The 18,192-nt window shown below is 44.9% G+C and overlaps 1 protein-coding gene across 1 annotated transcript in view; it reads left to right on the forward strand.

Annotated features, from left to right (window-relative positions):
* Gnl2 (G protein nucleolar 2) overlaps nt 1–18,192 on the forward strand; it is a 25,483-nt gene that overhangs the window by 6,406 nt on the left and 885 nt on the right. Inside the window, exons 4-15 of the mRNA XM_021160192.2 lie at nt 830–969; nt 4,219–4,403; nt 5,868–5,934; nt 6,830–6,988; nt 7,488–7,601; nt 9,556–9,684; nt 11,074–11,178; nt 11,917–12,075; nt 12,247–12,360; nt 15,921–16,375; nt 16,958–17,037; nt 17,629–17,714. Coding sequence (XP_021015851.1) covers nt 830–969; nt 4,219–4,403; nt 5,868–5,934; nt 6,830–6,988; nt 7,488–7,601; nt 9,556–9,684; nt 11,074–11,178; nt 11,917–12,075; nt 12,247–12,360; nt 15,921–16,375; nt 16,958–17,037; nt 17,629–17,714 — 1,793 coding nt within the window. The remainder of the gene's footprint in view (nt 1–829; nt 970–4,218; nt 4,404–5,867; nt 5,935–6,829; nt 6,989–7,487; nt 7,602–9,555; nt 9,685–11,073; nt 11,179–11,916; nt 12,076–12,246; nt 12,361–15,920; nt 16,376–16,957; nt 17,038–17,628; nt 17,715–18,192) is intronic.

The following is an 18,192-nucleotide window of genomic DNA, read 5'->3' on the forward strand; positions in this document are numbered from 1 at the left end:
AAGTTTAAGGCTAGCCTGGATGACTTGAAATTCTGTTTAAAAAAAAAAAAAAAAAAAAAAAAAACCAACCAACAAACAAAAAACCGAGAATTGGTATGGAGGCTCGATGGTGAAGATATTTACCCGAAAGCCTCACAACCTAGGTTCTGTCTCTGGACCCTACAGAATAGAAGGCAGAAAGGGGATAACAACCCCTGCAGGCTGTCCTCTGATCTCCACCCAGGTACTATGGTGCCCCGCCACAAATAAATGTAAAAAGAAGACCATGTAACTGCTTAGCATAGTCCCTGGCAAGTAGTGAGTGTTGGGCACTTGACCCTTGTGTCTGCATCTGCTGTTGTTGACTTGAATGCTATGTTCAGCATCAAAGGCCTGGCGTTCTCAGCGCTGTTGCCTTATTGGATGTGTCCTGGATACTTTACCGGTCCCTTCAAGCCCTCTTAACTCTGAGGTTTGGGGTTCTTTCTCTGTGTGAACTGGTCAGCTGTGATTGGCTCCAGGTTTCTTTGCCAGGACTGGCAGGAACATTTGTCAAATCTCAGTTCCATTCAGTGATGTTTAATTTTTGCTTTCATCCAGTCAGGAAGTTGGGCTCTGAAAACTGTTGAAACCCATTATGTGTCTTAGTGGTGGGCGAATTCCCAGTGTGTGAGTGCGAGAGGCATGTTTCCCCGCTTTTCTCAAGTTTGCCAACTTTTCTAAGGAGTGATGAATGTGTAGGCTCTGGGGGCTTGAGAATGGAGACTTGCCTTCTTCCCCTGTCAGAGAGTGCACGCAGAGGCAAAACCAATCTCTGTATTAACTGGCATGTTCTCTATCTGTGAAACAGGAAATACTCGTGTGATCAAGCAGGCATCATTACAAAAATTTCAAGAGGAAATGGATAAAGTTATGAAGGATCCATACAAAGTTGTCATGAAACAAAGCAAATTACCGATGTCTCTTCTGCACGATCGAATCCAGCCTCATGTAAGACAAAGTGCCACGTCAGTGCTGTGGTTTTTAGGGCCAACTCTGGGCAGATAGATAGCGGCTTTAGTTTGGCTTTGGCTTTTGTAAGCAGCACTGAGGGTTTTATGAGCTTTAGGTGTTCTCCTTTGTCACCCTTACTGTGAATTGAGTTTGGCCCAGGAGGTGCAGTACTGTGTGGATCCAAACGAGGCTTTGCAGGGAGGCCTGAATTTCTGTCTTCACTCATCCCTCCTTTTTGCTTAGTTATGGTTCTCCATGAACCTTAACTTCCTTGCCATAAAAGAGAATGCACTTGCCTCTTTTCATGTTTGGATACAGCTGAAGCACCTGGAACGCTTGGTCTAGTAAGCGTGCAACACAGCGTGGTGTGTGTGTGTGTGTGTGTGTGTGTGTGTGCGCGCGTGCGCGTGTGTGCATGTGCGCACACGCATGCCTGTGCATGTCCATGCATTCGTGTCTTCACATGTACAAGTGGAGGCCAGAGGACAACCTCGACTGTCATTCTTCAGGACTATCTACCTTTTCTTTCTTTCTTTTTTTTTCTTTTCTGAGACAGGTTCTCTCACTGGCCTAGAACTTAACTAAGTTGGCAGACTGGCTAGGAAGAGCCTGGGATTGTCAGTGCTAGTTCGTCATCTCGGAGAGATGTAGAATGAAGGCTGAGATGGAAGGAGTCCTTCAGTGTTTTGTGAACTCCTTGGAGGTTTTTTTCAGGTACAGGGAAGGGTACTCTTGCGATTGTTGGTTGTTGGAGTTGTATAGTACAGTAAGGGCTGACTCTGGCCCGAGCAGAAGGAGTTCACACGGAACAAAGAAGTGGCTTAATGTTTGCCTGCACATTTTAAACTTGCATTGAATAATAATTCCCAGAAACCCAGCCAGTGCACATGCTTGAGTGCCAGTGTGAGGAGGGGAGGGAAACATTGACATGCATACAAGGATTAAGCAGTTCAAAGAGAAGTGTTTACTTACAGAACAGAATCAAAAGCCAAGCTGCCTATTGCCTCAGGTTTTGTCAATTATGTTGTGTTTTATGATGGACTTGAAGAATGGCACCTATTAGTGAGTGACTGTTTCCTTTCAGGAAAACAGATGAGTGTAATTCATGAACCACAGACAAGTTGCTCATTTCCCTTGTTCTCTTTGTCTCTTCTCCCTAAAGCCATCTTCTAACCAACTATTGAATCCATTTCTGGGAAGAACAGAGGTTCTATTGTGGATTTATTGCTTTGTTGCTTGCTCCAGTTGTTCGTTGCAGATATCTGATGTGTGAAATGAAGGAACCTTCAGTTTCAGGAGTCAGCTTGTATTTTGATGGAGGAAAATACTCAGAATAATTGGTGGGCTTTCTGCCTTGGCTTTGGAAACCCTTTCTATTTTAATCCAGTGGCTGTAGCATGGTATGGACTCTAGTTCTAAAATGCTTCTACACAGGGGAGTCAAATCAGATCTATTCTAACTTTCATACGTTCAGTTCTGTGTGTTAGATGTGTTTCTGTAGGAATGGAGTAAAAATAGTATAACTTTGCATGTGCACTTTAATTGTGCAGTATTACAGTAAGTAAGCTGATTAGTTCAAAACCATAGGTTATAAGATTTTTTTAAGGTTTGACTTTTTTTTTTTTTTTTTTGGTTTTTTCGAGACAGGGTTTCTCTGTGTAGACCTGGCTGTCCTGTGGAACTCACTCTGTAGACCAAGCTGGCCTCGAACTCAGAAATCCGCCTGCCTCTGCCTCCCAAGTGCTGGGATTAAAGGCATGGGACACCATGCCCGGCTCAAGGTTTGATTTTTAATTTGTGTGCGTGTGCGTGTGTGTGTGTGTGTGTGAGTGAGTGTGTGAGTGCGTTCGAGTGCCCTTGGAAGCTAGAGGTATCAGATCCCCTGGTTTAGATGTGTTACAGGCAGTGGTGAGACAAGTGATCAAGTGATGTGAGTGTGGAAATTGAACTCGGGTCCTCTGGAAGAGCAAAATGTGTCCTTGATTGTTGAGCTATCTCTCCAGCCCAGTTATAAGATTTCTGAGGATAATATTTGCTCACACTGTTTGTATAATTGATATGGTTGTGTGTTACTTGTCTCCACCACCATCTGCTGGGATACAGACTAACACCACTGCATCTGTTTGTGTAGTTTTTTTGTTTTTTGTTTTTGTTTTTTTTTTTTTTTACATGGCTTCCAGGGATTAAGCTGGGATTTACCCACTGAGCCATCTCTACAGCCCAGTCATACTTAATTTTTACTCACTGACTTCAGAACCCATTGCCACAGAAAATGCAGTTTTCCTTGTGGACAGACGTTCCCTCAGTTAGAAGCTAGCAAGAGAATATAAGCCACAAGCTCAGGGAGTCCAGGTCAGTGAGGCCCCCTCAGGAGGATCAGTGATGTTTGGAAGCCATGGGGCTGATCCATCACTCATGAGCTCCCCAGCCGGGGTTTACCCAGGGCCCTGTGCTAAGGGAGGAAGGTGTGTGTGTTGTGTTTGTTTTAAAGGAGAGTCTCTGCAGCCTTTAACATTCTGTTACGTGGTAGATCCTAACTCCACTTTGACTTTTATCCTGCTTCAAGAATTCCTATGCCTGTAACTCCTTCACAGCGCATCAAGTTCTAGTTAGGATCAGGTTCCTTTTATCACATCTAACCTATTATTTTGGACTTTTGCTAGATGTTTTTCATCTGAAGTGTTTCCATGTGCATTTAATAAAAATGTTACCTAAATTAGGGAAAATGTTATCTGAAACTAAAATGCATCTTATAAAACAAGCAATTCCTTTTAGCCATGAGAGAAATTAATTTCCAAGAAAAAGTTGGCATTTACAGTTGGTTTAAAAAAGAAAAAAACACACACACATTTTGACTGATTGTCCTTGACAAAACCTGTGAATTTGGCGAATTTTATGCACTTGTTTGAAAGCTCCAAAAAAGGGTCAGAAAAGATCAGTTAATTTTCATCATTGTAGCATTGATTATATGTGACTGGAGTCTATGATGGGTGAAGGAAAGCAGAGTTTGGCAAGTCTCACATGGCTGTTCTTACTCGGTGTCTGTGTTACCTTTACATACTGCAGGGAAGCTCACAGCCTTTCAGAATAGAAGAAGCCCTTGTGCAATATAAACACGCATTACAGATTTGAAACTTCATTGAGTCTGTGCTCTTGTGGGTTTTGGTGTGGTTTGAGCTTTTTAGTTTACTTTGGCTCAGTGTTTTTCTTTCCTGAGTCTTACCTGCACTTCTCCTTTGTCTTTAGAACGCAAAAGTCCACATTCTTGATACTGAAAGCTTTGAAAGTACATTTGGCCCAAAGTCACAGAGAAAGCGGCCAAACTTGTTTGCAAGTGATATGCAGTCCCTTCTAGAAAACGCTGAAATGTCTACTGAGAGCTATGACCAGGGCAAGGACCGTGATTTGGTGATGGAGGACACTGGTGTAAGGTACGTTTGAGGCTCTCATCTTTGCTGCTGTGCTACAGAATGTTTCCCTTATGCTGTGGGTATAGGATTGCACACACAGCTAGTTTCTTCTTCCCTCAGACTAGAGGCATCAATGCACTAGAGGCCAGACCAAAAATACTTCTGCAAGGCTTCATCACCACACACCCCTCTTGGTTACCAAGAAAAAGGAATTATGTTTTCTTCCTTATGTCAGTGGTGTGCACTGTTATTCCTAAATTGGAAATTGACACTTTGTCTTCCTGGGTCTCTAGACCACTTCAGTTTATAGTTGATCTTTTTCTGAACCTCCAATGATAATATGAAAAGTGATGAACCTGCATAAAGGTCATGGGGTTGGTTTGCTTGTTCAAATTCGTGTTTTATTTTGTGTATGCATATTTGTGGTAGATGAGTGGTCAGAGGAGTTGATTCCCTTCTCCTCCCACGTGGGTCCTGGGGACCTGACTTAGGTTGTCAGGTTGGAACAAGTGTGTTACTCACTAAGCCGTCTTGCCAGCCCTTTGTTTATTTTTAAGTTAGCGCACAGAGTAATGAGTTTCTTTGCGGTGTTTTCATATGCATATGTTTTCATATCTATGCATACTTTGTGTGATGAGTTGTTTTTATTTTCACTTTATATTTGTTTGGGAGAGAAAAGATCGTTAGTTTTCTTCATTCTTGTGGGGATCCATAAAGTAAAGATTACAAATTGCCGAAAGGGGTTCCCCTGCCCTGCCTCTCTTTTGTGAAATAGGGTCTTGCTATTTGGCTCTGGCTAGCCTGGAACTCGGGTCCTCTGGAGGAGCAGTAAGCCCTCTTAACTGGTGAGCCATGCTCAGCTCCCTACTTGCCAACCCCTTTTGTTTTTGATCCAGGGTCTCACTGTGTGTAACCCTGGTTGGCCTGAGACTCACAGAGCTCTCTGCCTCTGCTTCCTTAGATCAGGAACTAAAGGCGTGCACTGACACACCCGGCAGTGTCCTTCCCTTTAAGGCCCTCCATTGTGCACATGTACCACATCAGCTTGATCTGCTGTTGGAGCTTTGCTTCAGTGACTTTGCAGAGTCACCTGAATATCCTTCCCTTTGATATGTTTTGGGTTTTTTTTTTTTGTTTTGGTTTGGTTTTTGGTTTTTCGAGACAGGGTTGTTCTGTGTAGCCCTGGCTGTCCTGGAACTCACTCTGTAGACCAGGCTGGTCTCAAACTCAGAAATCCACCTGCCTCTGCCTCCCAAGTGCTGGGATTAAAGGCGTGTGCCATCACGCCCGGCTGTTTTCATTTTTGAGACAGAGTCTTATTGTGTAGTCCTTGTAGGCCTGGAACTTAACTGTGTAGACCAGGCTGCTAAGTCACAGAGCTCTGTCTACCAGCTCTTGAGCTGAGGTTACAGGCGTGAACCACCACCATTGCCTTTTCTTCTTGATAGTGCTTCAGTTGCTCATTTCTGCTCCTTTCTCACTTAGAAATGAAGCTCAAGAAGAGATATATAAAAAAGGGCAGTCAAAAAGAATATGGGGAGAACTCTACAAGGTAAGGCTCGTGGTGCTCACTGAGGAGCAGGCACAGTGGCTGCCCGACTGAAGCCCTTGGGTGAAGTAATGCTTTACTGCTTCCCTCATTCTCTTTTCCTCCATGAAGGAGCTGTGATGTGCACACTACTGCTGTGCTGGAAAGGAAGAGCATTTGTGTTCTATTGCCTGTCAGTCCTCTGTACACTGCCCCTTAGGATGTACCCCGCATGGTTAGTGCTGCCTAAGGAGGTGTAAGTTATTGCCAGGCATGGTGGTGCATGCCTTTAATGCAGCACTCAGGAGACAGAGACAGGCAGATCTTTGTGAGTTGCAGGACAGTCAGGGCTATAACACAGAGAAACCTGTCTCAAAAACCCAAAGGGAGGTGTGGGGGGATTGTAAGTAGTTACTTAGGCTAACTATCTCGGTCTAGGAAGGGTTAATACCTTAGCCAGCCTGCCTAACTCTGTGGGGAAGGAAAGAAAGGCTTTGTGTGTACTCCTGAGTGCTGACCCAGTGCTTTTGAACTGACTGTCTGGGGGCTGAGGGGATAATATAAAAAGCTCCAAGCACTCCATGTGATTAACCATAATAGGAGACTAGGACCATAAGAGTAAACTAGGCAAATTTAATTTTCTGTAAACTACACAAACCCATACACAATACCTGGTACTTGTGAATCAGATGGGCTTGATCTAAGCCAGCTTTCCTATTTGAAATTTGACAAGTTTTGAAAATTCTTGAACAGCTTTTGAATTCTGATGAGTGGACATTGAGAATGGATGCTGTTTACTCCCCTTGCAGACTGTTTGCAGTTGCTTCCAAATAGGATTTTATCCCTTTGGGCTCCCATAAATGTCCCCTAAATTTTGTATGCACTGTAGCCAACTGTTTCTGCCTCTTTGGATTTGCAGGTGATAGACTCATCAGATGTTGTCGTTCAAGTCCTTGACGCTAGAGATCCGATGGGCACTCGTTCCCCCCACATCGAAGCTTACTTGAAAAAGGAAAAACCCTGGAAACATCTCATTTTTGTACTCAATAAGTGTGACCTTGTTCCAACTTGGGCAACCGTAAGTTCAGCTCGTGACCCTAAACCCACTGTGGAGGCCAGCAGGGCAAGCCATTCACTAGCACATCAGTACATAGATTCTAAACAACAGGCCATTGAAGTGTCACCCTCTGGGGGTTGCCCTTACTGACCTTACTGACAGAGAGCTAGCACATGCACTGGCGCTGGGCAGAGCCACCTTCCGTCTTCTGGCGGGGGCAGCTGCAGGCTTTTGTGTCCCCCCAGTGGAGGCAGTTGCCAGTCACTGACTACTTCCCCATTGTGTTCCATTAATTGCATTTAGTAGTTGGGACAGTTTTTGGAACATTGTTTTGCAGTCAGTTGTTAAACAAAAGACAAAGCACTAACTGTCATACTTGAAAAAGCATCTCAAAGAATTATAGCTGCTGTTTCCCTAGGGCAGTGCTGTATTTGAAGCCATGCAGTAATTCCACCTCTGATTCTTCTGAACATGTAAACAAACAGCTATAATTTACCAGCGTGTTTTCTCCTCCCCTTAGAAACGATGGGTTGCTGTGCTCTCCCAGGACTACCCAACGCTGGCTTTCCATGCGAGCCTCACCAATGCCTTTGGGAAGGGAGCATTCATTCAGCTTCTGCGGCAGTTTGGGAAGGTAGGGAGGCTGCTTCTGCTAGCGTGCTGTAGCTGAGCTTACCACCACTCAGGGGCTGGCGTGCGTGTCCGAAGTTGCTAACATTGGGTCAGTACCTCGGAGGTAGAGGCAGGAGGACCAAAAGTTTAAGCCGGAATGGGCTACATAATGAAATCTGTCTCACAACAATTGTTTTGTTCACTTCTCAGTGTTTTCTAGAGGTATAAAAACCCGCAGGCGCTCTGGATCAGGAAGGGTCTGAAGCATTTTCTCATCACATTACCTGTTCTGCCATATCACTAGCACCAGGTGGTTCATTCAGCCTTTGTCACAGGATAGCTGCCCAGCCCATCACTTCAGGGACATTCTGAATGTCCCAGAGTCTTCTCTTCTGCCTGGCTCTAACAAAGTCACACTTCCCGTCACACCCTTCCTCCTTTCCCAGAAGCAGTACTTTTGACTCTTGGCCATCACTTCTGTTATTTCAATACTGTGTGCTGTTGGTACAAACTGATGATTTATTTCTTGATTCCCCCAACTCTTTCCCGTATTTTTACATACTTATTAAATGTTTCCTGCTTTAAAATTTTAGGGTTAGTTTGGGGGGGGGGTTTTTTTTTTTTTTTTTTTTTTTTTTTTTTTTTTTTTTTGGTTTTTCGAGACACGGTTTCTTTGTGTAGCCCTGGCTGTCCTGGAACTCACTCTGTAGACCAGGCTGGCCTCGAACTCAGAGATCCGCCTGCCTCTGCCTCCCAAGTGCTGAGATTAAAGGTGTGGGCCACCACCCCCGGCCTTTTTTTTTTTTTTTTTTTTAATTTAGACATTGAACCCAGAGCCTTTAAACATGCTTTTAAGCACTTGTCAGTACTAAGCTATGACTTAGTGCGTGTGGCTCTCACGCACGCTCTCTCTCTTCCCCTCTTGAACTCATTGTTTTATGGAAAAGGGTTTCATTTTGTGTTTTGAGAACAGATGGAACTGTGATGCAGGGTAGCTCCATAGTCACTGTGTAGCTGGGGCTGGCGTTGAATTTGCAACAGCCATCCTGCCTCAGGCTCCTGTAGCCTCCTGATGCTGGGTGCCGTGAGGTTACTTGCGTCCATCTTCCCCACACACATCTCTCACTCACTCTGCTTCTCTGTACTATGGACAACAGTGTCAGGCCGAGTGTCACTTGGCGTTCACAGTCTTCTGACTGAAGTGCCGTTGAGAGCAGTGTACTCAGGTGCTCTCGTGCTCCTCTCTGGTACAGGGGTTTGTTTCAGAGACAAGACTCCTCTCCCCCAAATCACTTTAGCTCAAGAGATTGAAACTGCCCTGGGCAACAGAGAACTGATATCAAATTGAAAGCAAAAGTACCCACAACTCTGATAGACTCTTGGTGTCTTTTTGGTGTGGGGCCTGCTAGCAGTGGTGGATCTCACTGAAGGGGGTAGTGTTAATTAGGGACACAGGCATTTTCTTTGGGTTTGTCGTTGTCTCCAGAAGAGACTCTTCCAGTTTCTAGAGTTAGCTCTGGGAGCACTTGGGGAGCAGGGTGTAGAGGAATGGTCTCACTGCCTTGTGTTTAGACTTGGTTGGGACTTGAACACTTGCCTTTTGCTGTGCTCCAGCCATGTTCAGACACACATGTCTCCAGTGGGCACCTCTTAGGCTCCTTCCCTAAAGATGTCTCTACTGTGGCTGGTGATACACTGTGATGAGGAGATGGACAAGCTGCCTCTTCCTGATCTACATGCTGTTAACCTAGAGCAGAGATGCTTTACGTGGGTGCCTGAGGTCACGGCTCACTCCTGACATGAAAATACACTGCATCTCCTGGACTGTGAGGCAGGCTTGTGTTGAGGATGTGTTAAATGCTCTGTGCTATAGTAGTCCTTCCATTAGCCAAATAACACAGTCTGACTGACCAAAGGGAACTATGGCCGAGTATATATGATAGATACTCTTTTCTTTCCTCTTTTTTTTTCCACAGTTGCACACAGACAAGAAACAAATCAGTGTTGGGTTCATTGGCTATCCAAATGTAGGCAAGAGCTCTGTGATTAATACATTACGATCAAAGAAAGTTTGCAATGTGGCCCCCATTGCTGGAGAAACAAAGGTGTGTATGAGTTCTACTCTATGTTGTTTTTTTTTTTTTAAGATTTATTTATTTATTATATGTAAGTACACTGTAGCTGTCTTCAGACACTCCAGAAGAGGGCGCCAGGTCTCGTTGCGGATGGTTGTGAGCCACCATGTGGTTGCTGGGATTTGAACTCTGGACCTTTGGAGGAGCAGTCGGGTGCTCTTACCCACTGAGCCATCTCACCAGCCCCCTACTCTATGTTTTATTTCTATGAAGACTTGACTGTTTAAGATACGGAGATCTCCCCTCTCTTCTTCCCTTCCTCCTGTCCCCTTCCTTTCTTTAACAGTACTGGGGATCAAACCCAGGCCACACACATGCTAGGCAAGTGTTCTGCAGTGGACATGGTACCTGGTCCCTGTCCCCCTCTCAGGATTGGTGCACCCTGTATGCTAATAGTTGACTGGGGTGTGATTTGATTATGGCCTACATTTAAGTCCTTTGTAAATTGCCCCTGTACTCTTTTTTTTTTATTTTTAAAGATTGTTCATTTTTATTTTACATGTATAATTGTTTGGCCTGCATATATGTTCACTGTGTATGTATCTGTTGCTAACTGAGGTCAGAAACAGACACCAGATCCCCTAGAACTAGAAATATTGACTGTTGTGAGCTGCCATTGACTGTTGTGGATGCTGGGAACTGAACCTGGGTCCTCTACAAGAACAGCAAGTACTGTAAACCACAGAACCACCCCCGTATCTCTTAACTCCAGCCTTTTGCTTTAATAAAACCAACCCAAGAATATTTGGTGTCTGGGTTAAGAAGGAAAGAAAACGTGCTGGGCGTGGTGGCGCAGGCCTTTAATCCCACTACTCAGGAGGCAGAGGCAGGTGGATTTCTGAGTTCGAGGCCAGCCTGGTCTACAAAGTGAGTTCCAGGACAGCCAGGGCTATACAGAGAAACCCTGTCTCGAAAAAAAAAACCAAAACAAAAACAAAAATGGAAAGACACCCGGTGAAAACGTGGTCTTTAGATAGCTTCTATTATTTAGAAGCAGCAGCCATCACAAAGAGTTTTGGGAACAGCATTGTTCTGCCTTGTGACAAAGAAGCTGGCATCTCTGGGTTTCTGAATGTTTTCAAGACTTGAACAGGTTCACTGTGGTGGCTTTGCACAATACCAACTAGAAATCCTGCCTCTGCCTTATTCTTGGACTCTCAGTGATGGAACTCTAGTTTGTGCTTGGAGGTTGTCGTACTTGGCTTAAGTAAAGGATAGACTATGGCCTGATTATTCAGCAGGTTGCTTTTCTTTGGCCTTCCCTTCTCTCCTTTCTAGCTTAATATGACAATGTCACAGATCAGTGAAGTTTAGCTCCCAGTATTTGACTTTGACAAACTTAGAATTTTCTGTCTGCAGGTCTGGCAGTATATTACCTTGATGCGTCGTATATTCCTGATTGACTGCCCTGGTGTGGTTTACCCATCTGAGGACTCAGAGACTGACATTGTGCTCAAAGGAGTGGTGGGTATTTGTCCTTAACAATCCTGTTTTCCTTTGTGGGGATCCCTAAGAGCCTTTGCCATTCCTTGTTGAGAAGGCAGCCTGGGGTCAGCCTGTCTAAGCAGATGCAGAAACATGATGCTGAACAGAGCAGCCTCCTTTCCACTCAGCCTACCTCAGGAGGTTGAGGGGCTGTGGGCATATCTGGTCAGTGTCATCCCACAGCAGTGTGCAGTAACCACATGGGATCCGAAGGGAAGCGGGGCTTGTTTATGCTTAGTGATAATTCATCTCATGGGTTTATGGATTGAGTCATCTTGGAACCCAGTCATTTCCTCCCTTGTTTCTGAATATGACTGAAAACTTAAATGATTCCCCCTAACCATAACCATGCTTCTAGCATAAGTCCTCTGCATATTTCCCCCGTCCTTCTGAAATTCTTGGATTGCTTTTTGTGTTCTGGGTTCTGGGAGTAGCAGGCATCTTAACCGTTCCTGCCAGTGAGTGACACAGAGCATTCCAAGTTCAAACTGACTGTGGAGGCCGCACACAGCCTGTGGTAAAGCAGGATTAGAGTTGAGCTCTGGGCTCTGGCTGTGGTGAGCTTTCAGGGGTGTTCCTTGCTCCTGCCAAACTATCACAGACACAGCAAAGCCCTAGTCACCTTGTGATACGGAAATCCATTTCACTTTATTACAAATCACTGAATTTTCCTGTCTATGCAAAAGAATTGAACACAGCATTTCTATAATTCTCTAGGTTCAAGTTGAAAAAATTAAAGCTCCTCAAGACCACATTGGTGCTGTCCTTGAACGAGCAAAGCCAGAGTATATCAGCAAGACATACAAGATTGAGTCCTGGGAGAGTGCGGAGGACTTTCTTGAGAAGTTAGCTCTCCGCACTGGGAAGTTACTGAAGGTGAGCCAGCGCCTTGGGGGTTGGCACTGGGATGCACGGACCTGCCATTGTGAGAGCAGTGGGAACTGTGTCAGCTGGATGTTAAGGAGCAGAGTGACTAAAGTGGCCCTCACTCATCCAGAAGAGCTTTTGCTCTGTGGGTTTAACTGGGAACCTGTCCTGTCTTTTTAGGGTGGAGAGCCTGACCTGCTGACTGTGAGCAAGATGGTTCTCAATGACTGGCAGAGAGGCCGAATCCCTTTCTTTGTCAAGCCGCCCAACGCAGAGCTACCGACCGATTCCCAGGTAAGAAGAGGGTGAGCACTGAGCACAGGTCCTGGAAAATGGGCTCAAGTGACCCCAGTGTGGTGTGACTCAGGGTTGTTTCCTTTGTGGAACGTCTTCATTTTTGGTACATGTGTGTCATCCATTGCATAGACTTGCTGAAGAGCATTAGAGACAAATGAGCAGAGGAAGGCAGAACTGTGAGAGTAGGTACCAGTTGTGGGGCAAGGAGGAGGAGAAGAAATTAATATTTGTTAAATTTCTGTCTTCTGTGGGAGCAGAGGTGTTGCCAAAGTTCATTCATGAAGAAACCTTTTTTCAGACCAACCACAGCCACAGAGAACAGACTGGTAAATAGGAATCCTTGCTTTAAAGAGAACTGGGAGCTCAGGCAGAGCGGAGTTGATAACATTCTGGTCAGGAGGTGTTGGGCTTAGGGACTGAGCTGGGACACAGACAGGAAGCTGCCTACTGCCCCATAGCTTTTACCCTGATGGTGGCTTGGCCAAAGTCTCAGTCTTTACACATGACTTACCTGTTTCTAGGGTCCTTTTCAGAATTCAGCGGGTCTCTGGAAGTGATGGCTTTGGGTTTTGTTTCTGTATTCCATCATTGGGATCCTTATAGCTCTGGTCTTCTCCTGGAAATACCTCTTAACTAAAGCAAGATGGCTCCATTTGGGTATCTTTCTCCAGCATTAGAAACTTAGCATGCTGTCAGGTGGCAGTGGGGCACACACCTAAAGCCGAGGCACACCAGCCAAGGCCACACAGAGAAACTTTGTCTTAGGGGAAAAAAAAGTCTTAGTGTTCCTGAGATTGACATTATCTGGCTTTCTTCCCCCTTCTCTCAAAACCACAACCAACCAAGTACAGCAGTTCCCCTGTCTCTCTGCTCTGTGAGTGGTATCATTCATTCACTCATTAATCCATTCATTTAGCAACCAGAGTGGAGCTCCTAGCCCTCTGGGGCAGAGGGGCCACCATGAAAAGCAGGCAGGTCCCTACCCTGATATACTTAGATTCTAGTGGGGTGTGGAGGTCGGTCGGGTGTGTAAGTGCAAGTACCTGTGTGTAGTGGATGTCAGATATGTGTAGTGGATGTCCACTCTACTTCTACAGGTCTCTGACTCTAGTGAAATTCTGATTTTAACTTCTGAAAGTAGTGGAGACCCCACAAATCATGGACTTGAGCCTCACAGCCTGCTTCCCTTAGCATTACAGTTACACTCCGCTACAAAGTCAAGGCTCTGGGATGTGATTGGCTAGAAGAGAAACTCAGCAAAGTACTGTGATCTGTGATTACCAGGTCATCACAAAGGCACGGTCAGGCAGCTCAATGGAAGCCCTGCCTAGGCAAGGTAGAGAACAGACAGCTGCAGAGGAAATATCTTCTGTCTGTGTGGATATGGCCTATCACTTTGGCACGTAATAGCAGGTGGGGCATCCTGTAGGCAAAAGGATTCTGGGATAGTGCCTGGCATGGGAGATTCACCCAGGAAGATGTCAGGAGACAGATGCATGGTATCTGAGCATACCAGCCATATGACAAAATGTAGATTGGAGTTATTTGAAGTTTTGATCTTGTCAGAGAAGAGCCTAATTATATGACCAAAGTATTTGTAAATATATTTTGAGTCTGAGTCTTATTTCTGGGAGCATGGGGCTGGGAGGAAGAATCAGACAGCTACTTCCATTCTGGCACTGGGTAGGCTTATCAGGATCTTCACCATCCTAGAAAAGTGTTTCTTTTTTCTTTTTTTGTTTTTTCGGGACTGGGTTTCTCTGTGTAGCCCTGGCTGTCCTGGAGCTCACTTTGTAGACCAGGCTGGCCTTGAACTCAGAAATCTGCCTGCCTCTGCCTCCCAAGTGCAGGGATTAAAGGTGTGCCCCACCACTGCCCGGCTGAGAAGTGTTTCTTTATGTAGGTGAATCAGTGGCTATAGATGATTCAGCTAGTTTCTGGCCCCTCTTCTTTCCCCAAAGGTTGGAGGTGAAACTGAGTGTTGCCTGAATCTTTCAAGTGAGCAGATCCTATCTGAAGTCAACTAGGTTCCCCACCTACAGCACATTATTCCTTATGTATATGGGAAGACAACACATCCCTCAGGAGTGTCCAGAGGATTTAGGCCCTCAGTGCCAAGAACGTATGTTTATTATGCTTGTATATATCTGAGTTCATGGAATTGAGGGTACTGTGAGCAGTCCACCAGGATAAGGGGTTGAAGGAGTCAGAGGAGGACTTGTGAGTGGAAGTTGGGGAAGGCTTCTTCTTCTTCTTTTTTTTTTGGTTAAAGATTTATTTATTGTTATAAATAAGTACACTGTAGCTGTCTTCAGACACAGCAGAAGAGGGTGTCAAATCTCATTATGGGTGGTTGTGAGCCACCATGTGGTTGCTGGGATTTGAACTCAGGACCTTTGGAAGAGCAGTCAGTGCTCTTACCCACTAAGCCATCTCGCCAGCCCTGGGGAAGGCTTCTGAGGACCCGGTACCTCCACAGAGATCTAACTCTTAAGCACAGTTAGCCTTATTCAGGGTTTCTCCTTTTTATCTTTTTTTTTTTTTTGGTTCATTCTCCTTTTCTTGTTGATGAAGTAGTAATTTCTTGAAGATCAGAAAACTAGAAATCGCTAGTGGTGATGGCTCATATCTTTAATCCCAGCACTTGGAAGGCAGAGTCAGGTAGATTTCTGAGTTTGAAGCCAGCCTGGTCTATAGAGCGAAATCTGGGACAGCCAATGCTACACAGAGAAACCCTATCTTCAAAGAAAAAAGAAATCTAGAAATCACTACAAAACATACAAACTTAAAATTAGTATGTGTATGCCCGTGTGCGTATGCTTGTGTACACACAAACATGTACCATGGTACACACACGTGAGAATCTGAGAACAACTTTGGGAAGTTGGTTCTTGCCTTTCACCATGTGAATTCTGGGGGTTGAACTCAGGTTGTCAGATTGGGCAACAAGTGCCTTTACATGCTGAGCCAATTTGCCAACTCAAAAATATATAAACTTTTATTCAGTTTCCTGCATTTTATGGACTCTGGATTTGTTTAGCAGTTTACTCAGCCACTCTCCACTTTGGAGAGTCATTACGTGAGTTTGGGTCACAGGGATAAAATGGTCCATATGTGAAATGTCGAAAGCTTGGCACATGCTGAGTTTGCATGGATACCTAAAATAGGCCAGTCATCTCAGTGTTTCTAGACTCTGAACTCTGGCCTCACCACATCTCTCCTTATACTTCCTGGTCCTCCGTTAGACTCGCTTCCAATTTCTTGGATTTGTGTCTTCTATTTTTTTAATGTGCCTCCTCTGCCCCCTTTTTGCTGATACCCAAAGTGGAGGACACCACTGTCTTGGTTTCATTGGGTCAGTCCCCGTCCTCCTAAACCACAGCTCTGTCCTTTATGAAGGATCAAAAGATCCTCTATAGCGCTGGCTGCTGGGGAGAGTTCCATTGGCTTAGACCCGAAAGGAGGACTGCTTATCTGAGAGCCAGTAGCAGTTGAAGCGGGGTTCTCCTTTTTTGATTCCATTTTCCCCTTCTCCTACATCTTTTGGTCCTCATTAGCTTCCACCATCCTCACCATTGGAAGTTCCCACAGAAACAACACGGAACAACCCAGAAGAAGAGACCATAGAAACAGAAGTTGAAAGGTCAGACTCTATCACTGAAAAGGAGCCAGAAGTAGACTGTTCTCAGGATAGAAACTCAGAGATGATGCAACAGATCCTCGCACGAGTTCGCCAGAACTTTGGCAAAATCAACGTGGGGCCTCAGTTTTCTGCGGATGACCTGGTGCCTGTGGAGATATCAGACTTGGAAGATCTGGAAAGCTCTGCGGAAGAGGAAGAACAGGAGCAGGAACAGCCAGGAGAGGATGCTGAGGAAGAGTGTTCCCCAGACACTCAGGAGGAGCCAGTGGGAAATGACACCAAAGCCGTGCTCAGAGCCCTGGATGAGAAGATTGCCAAGTACCAGAGGTTTCTAAATAAAGCCAAAGCTAAAAAGTTCTCTGCCGTCAGGTAATACTCTCTCCTCCTTACTAATTAGCTTACTTGTTCTGTTCTCACTTGCCATGAGCACTGGCTTTGCCATTAGGGTTTGGTTTGTTTTTAAAAAATTTTATTTATTTTTATATATATGATGAGTACACTGTTGCTGTCTTCAGACACCCCAGAAGAGGGCATCAGATCCCATTACAGATGGTTGTGAGCCACCATGTAGTTGCCAGGAATTGAACTCAGGACCTCTGGAAGAGCAGTCAGTGCTCTTAACCACTGAGCCGTCTCACCAGCCTGGTATTAGGGTTTTAAGGTACTTAGGACAGAAGCTAGGGCCTGTGCAAGTGCTCCACCACCCAGCTCCAGTCCCAGTCTGAGCACGGAGTTAGGAATGGCTGCTTTAAAGAAAAGTCTGTGCATTGTTCACCTTTCGACACCTGAAGTACATGGAGCTTGGTAACCTAGTGTTCTGTAACAGCTGGGCATTGGCTGCATCACCCAGCAGTTACCACAAACGTGGTGGAATTTCCTTTTCTTTCCGAGTGTCACACCTCTCCAGATTGGCCTTTTCAGAGCAGCTGTGACTTTGCTTTTATTTTTCAGAATATCCAAGGACTTAAGTGAAAAGGTTTTTGCAAAATACAAAGAAGAGAAGAAAACATCTGCAGAAGTCAGTGATGCAGGTGAGATCAATTCTTTGAACCATTTAAATGTGATTTGTAGCTTTGGGATAATTTCCTCCATACAGGCAGGTATTTAGCATCTGGTTCCACATTCTGCTTACCATGCAAATTGAGCTCTCCACTTGAGAGTTTTTACATTTTTTTTAAAGATACAGTTGATGGTTTAGGAGGACTGCTTGACAAAGGTGCACATGAATAGCTTCAGAGTCAGACAGGAGGTCTGTCTTGGTTACTTTTCTATTGCTCTTTATGTAGTACATGACCAAACAAGCAGCAGTGGACTGGGGATTTTTAGCCTCAAGAGCCCAGCTCTAGGACACATCTCCTTTCCAAGCAGTTCCATCAATTGGGGACCAAGTGTTCAAACATTCTGAGCTTATGGTGGCTGTTTTCATTTAAATCACTACAGATACTTCATAAAGTTTCTACATGATAGTTTCTACATGATGCAAGTTGAACCCCACAATGACCATGACTGCTTGTAACCCTGCATCTCCTGCCTCCTTACACAGGGCTTGTTCCTACAGTAGTCTTCCAGATTTTGAAATGCTGTTTGTATTGTTAATCTTCTCTGTTTTGTGTATCATAAAGCACCCACCAAAAAGGCAAGGAAGTGGGATGCACAGATGGAAGAAGAACCTTCAAATAAGACTAAGAGGATGCTGACGTGTAAGGAAGTAAGTATTCTGCCTCTTTTAATGAGATGTGGGCACAAAAGGTAGTGTACTGGTGCATGCCCACCATGCTCTTCTCTTAGGTCTAGTCAGGGAGGTAGAGGCAGGCAGAGTCTGTGAACTTGAGGCTGCCTGGTTTACACAGTGAACGAGTCCTGGACAGCCAGGGCTGCATAGTGAGACCCTGTATGGGGGGTGGGGGGGAGAAATCAAAAGAGCAGTAGAAGTCCATTTTGAGATTTGTTTGTTTGTTTTTCATTAGCTTTGTATGTGTGTGTGCTCAGGCATTTCATGACATGGTGAGCACCTGGAGCTCAAAGGACAGCTTGTTGGTGGGTCCCGGGAATGGAGTTTCTAAGCCACTTTTGTCTATTTAGTCTTTGTTTTTTTGTTTTTTTTTTTAACCTTTTTTTTTTTTTTTTATTATATGTAAGTACACTGTAGCTGTCTTCAGACACTCCAGAAGAGGGCGCCAGATCTC

Source organism: Mus caroli, chromosome 4 (genome assembly GCF_900094665.2).
Source record: "Mus caroli chromosome 4, CAROLI_EIJ_v1.1, whole genome shotgun sequence".
Taxonomy (NCBI): Eukaryota; Metazoa; Chordata; class Mammalia; order Rodentia; family Muridae; genus Mus; species Mus caroli.